The sequence below is a fragment of the Garra rufa genome, chromosome 6 (genome assembly GCF_049309525.1).
Source record: "Garra rufa chromosome 6, GarRuf1.0, whole genome shotgun sequence".
Taxonomy (NCBI): Eukaryota; Metazoa; Chordata; class Actinopteri; order Cypriniformes; family Cyprinidae; genus Garra; species Garra rufa.
This window is the reverse complement of record NC_133366.1, coordinates 55,680,360-55,689,888: the sequence shown is the minus strand read 5'-3', so window position 1 is coordinate 55,689,888 and position 9,529 is coordinate 55,680,360. Positions and strand designations below refer to the sequence as shown.

At 41.1% G+C, this 9,529-nt stretch overlaps 1 protein-coding gene across 1 annotated transcript; it reads left to right on the top strand.

Moving 5' to 3' along the window:
* The first annotated feature begins 3,091 nt into the window (after positions 1 to 3,091).
* eed (embryonic ectoderm development) lies at positions 3,092 to 6,496 on the top strand. Its single transcript, XM_073842950.1, has 12 exons — positions 3,092 to 3,217; positions 3,675 to 3,827; positions 3,904 to 3,996; positions 4,074 to 4,139; positions 4,274 to 4,399; positions 4,477 to 4,558; positions 4,639 to 4,730; positions 4,938 to 5,071; positions 5,167 to 5,272; positions 5,361 to 5,519; positions 5,769 to 5,842; positions 5,938 to 6,496. Exons 1-12 carry the CDS (start codon positions 3,101 to 3,103, stop codon positions 6,062 to 6,064), a joined length of 1,329 nt encoding a protein of 442 aa, XP_073699051.1. The 5' UTR covers positions 3,092 to 3,100; the 3' UTR covers positions 6,065 to 6,496.
* The last annotated feature ends 3,033 nt before the right edge of the window (positions 6,497 to 9,529 follow it).

Genomic DNA, 9,529 nt, shown 5'->3' with positions numbered 1-9,529 from the left:
GCATTCGCCGCGTGCAGTGAAAACACCAGATAAACCAGTCAGACGTGTCTGATGTGAAACACTACTGTCTGAATGAACTCCTGCGGTCTCCATCTTATATCACTCACTCATAATTCATAACCTATTTTTTCCCATGTTATTGTTATTTTTGTTGTACATTATATAACAGCATGTGCCTGAATATCATTTCATAGTCTGGTATGACTCCACTCCATGGTTTTGTTTTCTTCTTCAGTGGATTTTAACAATAGGCCACGTCTGAAAGAGGCCTCACATCAAAACATCCTTGAGTTTTAATCAAAGTCTAAACCGGTGCGTCTGCATGTTTGAGCTCAACAGTCGCCAGAGATCATTAAACAAAAGCCTTTGTGAGGTTTTCATACTCAGTTTACACGCTTGAGGCAGTTTGTTACAGGAGCGACTTACGTTACAACTTTACTGTAGATTCAAGAACAACAAGCCCAACCGCTAATGAGCAGGAAGCTGAATAAATAAAAGAAGAACACAGGAAGGTTTCTCTACTGCTTTTCTAATCACAACATCATTTTTGATAGGTGTATATTTTTGTTGTTGGGTTCTTTGTTTCCAAAAGCTACTATAGCTGCTCTGATCTGCAGATACAAAACATACAAACCCAACTCGTGACAGTCAGCATTCAGCTGTTAGAGTCACAGGAATCATTAACAGCCAGCACTCAACACTGCTCTGATAATCGTGAGAAGAAGAAGAACAGTCTCAGAACGTCGAGATGACAGTACGGGAACTCCCACTTCCTCCTGCAGGTGCTTGTGTTTCCTGTCCGAGTCAGATTCCCAGCACTGATGCGTCATCCCCCAACTGCTGTCTTTTTATAGATTATTTGACTAGAATATTCATGACATACACACAAAAACCAAACATTTGATGCGTCAAACAATAATGTCACAAACCTTTAGTCCGATGTTTGGCTCACGGCGACGACTTCAATACTATTTTTATGATGAAAGGAAGAAATATTAGATTGCATACAGTTTACTGATAAACGTACAAGTAAAGACGGTTTAGTCGTCTGCTCTATGCACACCCCTGACCTTTGACCCGCTGACGTGGCTCTGGAATCTCCGCTGTCAGTCAGAGATCGAGGGCCGCTACACAAGAGTCCAGCAGAGACTCACACAAACAGACACTCGACATCCGTCTGAACATCTATTACGTCTATTACAGTTCAGCTGTTAGTCTCATCACATATCGCTGTTCACAACACACTTAATGAATTAGACAGAGCCGATTAAATCTGTTCTAAACCCATCATCTGGAGTGAAAGTCTCACTGTTAGTGTCAAACAGGAAGACCCCGTCTAACACACAGTATGGGAGTCTATCAGTAATCATCAATTCTGTCACAATGTTTCCATTCTAACCCGACTGTAGGAGTTGACTGTGGTTCAGATAAACAGAGCGACGTCTCCATCTTCTGAACATTGTGTGGCTGTTATTGCTCAATCTGACGGGTCTCAGCGTGTCAGTAATCTCAGAAATATGATCTTTCTTCATTGTGTCTAACACTCGTCTTTGTCCTATTGGAGAGACAGATCCTCTTAAAATAGAAATAGAAATGTGTCTGTTCCTAGATCACGTCTTCTAACAGAAGTGCTGATCTGAAAACTCATGCATGGGTTAGGAAAGATATCATTTAGTGATTCATGTTGGATGAAACAGATTTGTTTAACTGAAGAGTTAATACCAGTTACAATGCAGACAAAAGAGTCTTTATGATGCTTATTTGACTGAACATTGATCACAGTTACTGTAGTGTTTGTTTTTCATAAAACTGAACAAACACAGATACTGATGGAAGTCAAAGGTTGTCTCCACGTTTGAGACTGAATGAGTTTAATCTACACCTGAACCTTCATTAAATATTAAACTTACATCTGAGAGACTTCGCTAAAGACAAACCTCAGTTATTCTAGAACCCTTCAAATCATTACAGTGTGATTTAGTTTAAATGCAATTAAATGATGTGAGATGTTGACTTGTTCTCTGTCTTCAAAAAAACTAAAACCGTAAATACCATAAACTATTAGCGCACATAAGGCATTAAAACGCTTCTGTGAAGCTTAACTCTCAAACTATTACTCACTGTTCTCATGTTAACTATAGTTCCCGTTTTTTCTGAGTAACTGCAGCTCTTGGTCTCTTCTTCTTCTTCTTCTTCTGTGGGTTTACTGGCGGGTCGCATACCAACTTTTAGGTGCATACCGCCACTTCCTGTGCTGGAGTGTGAAGTGATTTCAGACTAGGAGTACTGTGCTGACTATATTCTATTTTTGACTCCACTATTCTTAATGAATTGAATAACTTTCTTAATTATTTTACCGGATCCCCGTTTAATGTTTAATAATTTGCATACCGAAAATTCATTGCATCCTAAGTTCTGTATTTCTCTTTGCAATTCATACCTTTCCTGTTCATAATTTGGACAAACTGTCAGTATATGATCAACTGTTTCCTGACATGATTCACACAAACCTGCACTGTGTTTTCCTATAATATGTAGTGAAGAATTTAGTTTTGTATGTCTCATCCTGAGTCTTGTTAAAATTACCTGATCCTCTCTATTTAAGTTTAGTGTCATTTTGCTTTGATATACTTTGTTTTGAATATTGTAAAAATGCCTTCCTGTTTAACAATTATTCCAGATTTCTTGCCATTTCTTATTGCAAGCTTCTTTTATTATACTTTTCCCCTCCATCTTGCTTAGTGTAAGTGAAATAGTAGGGATATCCATATTAAGTGATTCTTTAGCAATTACATCAGATTTTTCATTTCCTGGTATTCCCGAATGCGCCGGAACCCAAAAAAAATTAACTATTATTCCTTCGTGTCTTAACCTAAAAAGTAAATTCATCATTTCTATAAGCATATCTAAAGCTCTGGGTCTCTTGTACAGACTGTAAAAAAAGAGTTAGAGTTAGAGTTAGGTCAGGTCTCATGTTAGTGTGAAATGCCTCCCTCTGCTGTCGCTCAGTGTCACAGCAGCAGCTGTCGTGCTGTTTTGCAGCAGTGTGGCATGTGAGAGCGCAGCTCTGCTTTCCGGCAGTGTGGCGTTGTGGAGGAAGATGCGGAGGAAGATGTCTGAATCTCACGCCGAGGCGGGAAACGAGATGCCGAATAACAAAAAACAGAAATTAAGCAGTGATGAAAACAGCAACCCCGATCTGTCTGGAGACGACAATGTACGTTATCTGTGCAGTGAATGTGATATATGTGTGTGTTTGTGCAGCTGCTCGTCAGTGGAGTTTCTCTTTGTCTCTTGTCGCGTGTTTCTCTTCAACGATAAACTCTGCTTGGTTTTCGCTGCTCAGTGTTTGTCATCACGATTTAACGAACATTTAACATGCTCCGTGTTGTTATGGTATTAAACACAAGTGACTGTGTCCTTGTCAAGAATAACATTAGTATAACCGGATGTCCACCGTTAGTCCTGTATTTATATTGATGATGATGATGATGATGATGATGAAGAACACCAATGATCGTGTAAAGCATGAGCGGGTTGAGTTTGTAATAGATGTGTTTCTGCCTCCATCATGTGATCTGTTCTGGATCAGTGTCAGAGTTGATTAAGTTCTGCTCGTGGGCTCAGTTTCATGTTCATTCCTGTATTAACACTCACAAGTGTCCATTTTCCAGGACGATGCGGTCAGCGTTGAGAGCGGCACCAACCCGGAGCGACCCGACACTCCCACGAACACGGCCAATGCCCCGGGCAGAAAGAGCTGGGGCAAAGGCAAGTGGAAGTCCAAGAAATGCAAATATTCCTTCAAGTGTGTCAACAGTCTGCGGGTAAGAGCGCCTGAGGTGTTTGTGTAGTAGTGTGTACTAGTGAAGGCACTCTGACGGAGATGTGTGTGTCCTGCAGGAGGATCACGGCCAGCCGTTGTTCGGGGTTCAGTTTAACTGGCACAGTAAAGAGGGCGACCCGCTGGTGTTCGCCACCGTCGGCAGCAACCGAGTGAGTCAAAGTCCAGTATCTGTTCCTCGTCATTCCTCCAATGATTCCCTCACGTCGACCGTATCTTCTTCCTGCAGGTCACTTTATACGAGTGTCATTCTCAAGGAGAGATCCGTCTCCTGCAGTCGTACGTAGATGCTGACGTATCCTTTTCAGACACGCAGATTAAACTGGTTTGATGGTTGGGTTTTATCTGCCGTTCTTCTGTCCGTGTGAAGCCGCCGCTGCAGATTTGGGCTGGTGTCTTTTGTTATTCCCTTGATTCTTGCGCCGCTAGGCAGATGAAAACTTCTACACTTGCGCTTGGACCTTCGACTCGAGCACCAGTCATCCTCTGCTGGCCGTGGCCGGCTCTCGCGGCATCATTCGCATCATTAACCACATCACCATGCAGTGTGTCAAAGTGAGTCCAGATGTTCAGTCAATGTTGAATTGCTGTCTGATCCGCGGTGTGTCTTCATTTCTTCATTTCGTCCGCAGCATTACGTCGGCCACGGAAACGCCATCAACGAACTCAAATTTCACCCGAGGGACCCGAACCTCCTGCTGTCGGTCAGCAAAGGTAAGCAGCTCAGGTGTTCTGCCGGCCGACCCGCGGTGCGTTCGGATCGGTTTGTTCACGGTTTGCCGTGTGTTTGTCAGATCATGCGCTGCGCCTCTGGAACATTCAGACAGACACTCTGGTGGCCATCTTCGGAGGCGTTGAAGGTCATCGTGACGAGGTCTTGAGCGCGGTGAGTTCAAAATCTTTGGTGTTCCTGATCAGATTCACTTCTTTTCACATCAAAACCACCGCAGCCTTTGTTTATGACTCTAATAAACACAGATCTGCTGATGCACCGTTTCACATGCTGGGTTTCGGGAGTTTAAAAAAGTGCATCGTTGACATGAGGCAGATGAAAGTGTCTTTGTGTCACTAAGTTTTTCTGTTGTGTTTGTAGGATTTTGACCTGCTTGGTGAAAAGATCATGTCCTGTGGGATGGATCACTCCTTGAAACTGTGGAGAATCAACTCTGAGAGGCTGCAGAAAGCCATACGCGGCTCCTACGAGTATAACCCCAGCAAAACCAACCGGTGAGTCCTACCTCCTGCTCTTCCTCAGGTTCTTCTTCAGTCTCTGTGTTTCTGACATGTGGGTTCTTCTCCATCTTTCTTACATACATTTTCAGGCCTTTTGTGTCTCAGAAGATTCACTTCCCAGACTTTTCCACACGAGACATTCACAGGAACTATGTGGACTGTGTCCGCTGGCTTGGTGATTTGATTCTTTCAAAGGTACTGTCCGCAGCACACATTGTAATATTACACACATTATTAGAGTTTCAGTAATAATGCTAGTCGTTTGTTGTGTGTTATTTTGTAGTCGTGTGAAAATGCAATTGTGTGTTGGAAACCTGGGAAAATGGAAGACGATATCGACCTCATCAAACCCAACGAGTCTAACGTGACGATTCTGGGCCGCTTCGATTACAGTCAGTGTGACATTTGGTACATGCGCTTCTCCATGGACTTCTGGCAGAAGGTTTGAGGTTCTCCATAGACATTCACACGTTCTGCGTCGGTCTGTAGTCGTCAACATTAGAAGCGGATCAAAACATTTCATCCAAACTGTCCTAAAACCAAAACAATACCTTTCTCTTGGGACAACTTTTTTGATCCACTTCAAATGTTGACTACTGACAACAAAACAAGCCAATGACAGACAATCTCATTAAATAGCGTTACTCTGACTTTACCGCATGAATGAAGAGCTGTATCTTCGCTTCTTCAGATGTTAGCACTTGGAAATCAAGTCGGGAAGCTCTACGTTTGGGATCTGGAAGTGGAAGATCCTCATAAAGCCAAGTAAGATTCCTGGTTTGACAGGCATTAGTGCTTGAAGTGTCCACAGCAGCGTATTCTGAACGGAGCAGCTTATGTTCACTGTGTTTTGTCCTCAGGTGTACGACGCTCACCCTCCCTAAATGCACGTCGGCCATCAGACAGACCAGTTTCAGTCGGGACAGCAGTATTCTCATCGCGGTGTGTGACGACGCGTCGATCTGGCGCTGGGATCGGCTGCGCTGAATCTCTGGTCGATTGTTGAAACGATTGATCGTCAGGATCTGTTGTCTTTGCTTTTGTCTTTATCTTGACTTTGCTTTTTGTCTTTTGCTTTTTTCTTTGCCATTCTCTTGTTTGACTTTAATAAAATCTATTTTTCTAACCTACTTCTTTCACTGTTCTTCAAACAAAGTGTTGTGAAAATGTTCAATTAACTCAACACTGATTGTGATCCACATTGAACAAGTATTCACTAGATTAAATAGATTTCTTAGATATCAGACACAATCTATTTTACTATTAGCTTTACTACTAATCAAAATGTGCATTTATATAACGTGCACTGTCTTATAATTACTGCTTGACTCTAATGCAAAAAAACCTGCTTGGAATTTGTTCATTAGTTGTGGCTAATAAATAATGTGGCTAATAAACCTTCAGGATCTTCAAGTTAAAGGTTGTATCAGCGATTTCAATCCTGAAACATAAAGTGTCAAATTCAGCTGACATTTCTTCACGATCCGCTCGCTGCCTGCCCTAAAAATCGGCTGTAAAAAAAAAACGCGTCTCTGTGGTCAGCCTAGGGTCCGAGATATGCCAAAAAAAACAATCGGTGCTACCAACGATTCCACAGCAAAACAAACAGTGTTCCAAACAATCAGCGTCAGGGGTTGGTGTTGTGGACTTTCGCTCTGCCTCCCTCACATCCCTGCACCAGACCAGTACGAAAGTCCACAACCCCTGACGCTGATTGGTTGGAACACTGTTTGTTTTGCTGTGGAATCGTTGGTAGCACCGATTGTTTTTTTGGCATATCTCGGACTGATCAGTGTTGGGCAGTAACTAATTACTTGTAATAATATTACTTTTTGCAGTAACTAGTAGTGTATTTACTAATAAGATTTCAGTAATAATATTACAGTTACCATCCATAAAATAGTTTAGTTAGTTACTTTTGATGCCTCAATCCTGTTTATTTAAAATCCAACAAATAAGTAATTCTTAAATTAATGTTCATTATTGTCATGACTGGCACAAGCATGCGATGTCCTTGGAATATGGAAAAGTTTACATTCAGCTAGAAATATTGCATTATATTGATTTTGTAAAAAAAAAAAACATGATCTAAACACTGTTGTGTAAGTTGAAGCACGTGGTACATTATATTACTATAAAAAATAATAATGAAGCAGTTTCTTACAAACTTATGTGACTTGACCAAACACATAATGAAATATAATGGTATATGGGTAACGGAGAGATTACAATCAAGCTACACATTACAATTAATGAGAATAGTACAACAGTTCTACTTGAATGTCTCTATCAATCACTATTGGTTGTTTGTAATAACTTCTGACTGCGATCCAATGTGGATTTTGGACAAATGATGTTAATAGCATTCTAGAAGAATTTTACATGAAAGATAAAAAGAACTTCTGTAGGGAAAAAGTTATGTAACTAGTAGTGTAACTAATTACTGTTGCCAGAAAGTAACAAGTAAAGTAACAATATTACTTTCTGAGGGAGTACCTAGTAATGTGTAATATATTACGTTCTTTGAGTAACTAACCCAACACTGGAGCTGATATATTTAGCGATAGTTAGGTCTGCTGTTTCTCCTCATATTTCACTGTGCATTCACAGTCAAATACTACTGTGATGATATTATAGTACTTTTTATCCTCCTCCTTTGTGTTAAAGCTGCTCTAGATGATTTATATTAATCATAGTCCATATCAAATGTTGTCGTGTCTGGTATGAAATCACACCTCATTCGTTTTGATCTTTCGGAGGCAGGCTCCGCTCCGGATCGTCCAATCAGTGAAGCGCGTTGTGTTTTGTTTCCGGGTCTGAGGTCGAGTCTGTCAGCTGATTTCGGAAGTTTCTAGTAGTAATGTGTGCGATGATGGTTCTGTTGAGATCTGCTATCGACTGTGTTTTCTCGAATGTGTTTCTGCAGTAAACGCGGTGATGTTCGGATGTTTAGTCGCCGGTAGATTGGTGAGCAGATTCAGATTCAGATTCAGTCGCATGAATTTAGGCACACACACACACACACACACACACACACACATGTATATATATATATATATACACACACACACACACACACACACACACACACACACACACACACACATGTATATATATATATATATACACACACACACACACACACACACACACACACACATGTATATATATATATATATATATACACACACACACACACACACACACACACACACACACACACACACATGTATATATATATATATACACACACACACACACACACACACACACACACACACACACACATGTATATATATATATATACACACACACACACACACACACATGTATATATATATATATATACACACACACACACACACACACACACACACACACACATGTATATATATATATATATATATACACACACACACACACACACACACACACACACACACACAAGAGCTAGTCTGACCAGTTAGCCAAGGGTTAGTAAGCCTTATTTCGCTTTCAAATGAGACTAATGATTTATTTAACCGCCTTAAAAAAGTTATGACCAGTCTTTATTAAAAATCAGAAGATGACAAACATGTCACTAGTATATTATGCAACGCCAATAACAATCGCGTTATTACATCCATAATCAGCAGCAGATGTACTGATGCTCCTATTTTATTCTGTCTAAGACTAAACTCTAATTAAACGGCAGATATAGCAGCGATGTTCATCTGCTCTCTTTCAGGTCCAAACGGACGCTCAGCTGGTCTCCAATGATAAATTCGTCTTCAATCTGCCAGACTATGAGAATGTCAATCATGTGGTGGTCTTCATGCTGGGAACAGTGCCCTTTCCAGCCGGCATGGGTGGAGCTGTCTACTTCTCTTTTCCAGATCCTGCTGTGGGACAGGTGTGGCAGCTTTTAGGCTTCATAACCAACGAGAAACCCAGCGCCATATTCAGAATCTCTGGCCTGAAAGCTGGTAAGCCAGTGGAGTAAAATCAGTTATGTAAAGACTGGAAAACAATACACAACTTTTACGGTCACAACAGATTTTAAAACACTAGGGCGACTTCAAGTATCTTGACAGAGGAAAATCACATCAAACTCGCACAAAATTGTGATTCTGTGTTGAGATGAATGACGAGTAGACACAAGTAAAGTCTGTGTCCATCATACAAGTCAAGTCAAAATTTATTTCTACAGCACATTTAAAATGTGTGTGTGTGTATTTGTGTGTGTGTGTGTGTGTGTGTGTGTGTGTGTGTGTGTCTGTCTGTATTTGTGTGTGTGTCTGTCTGTATTTGTGTGTGTGTGTGTGTGTGTGTGTGTGTGTGTGTGTGTGTGTGTGTGTGTGTCTGTCTGTATTTGTGTGTGTGTGTGTGTGTGTGTGTGTGTGTGTGTGTGTGTGTGTGTGTGTGTGTGTGTGTGTGTGTCTGTCTGTCTGTATTTGTGTGTGTGTGTGTGTG

What these genes read in the sequence shown, in the direction of transcription:
- eed (XM_073842950.1), top strand. Translation starts at nt 3,101, where the DNA reads ATGCGGAGGAAGATGTCTGAATCTCACGCCGAGGCGGGAAACGAGATG. An exon ending in TCACCATGCAGTGTGTCAAA is followed by an intron (nt 4,400 to 4,476) that starts GTGAGTCCAGAT and finishes TTTCGTCCGCAG; the next exon opens with CATTACGTCGGCCACGGAAA. An exon ending in GTGACGAGGTCTTGAGCGCG is followed by an intron (nt 4,731 to 4,937) that starts GTGAGTTCAAAA and finishes TTGTGTTTGTAG; the next exon opens with GATTTTGACCTGCTTGGTGA.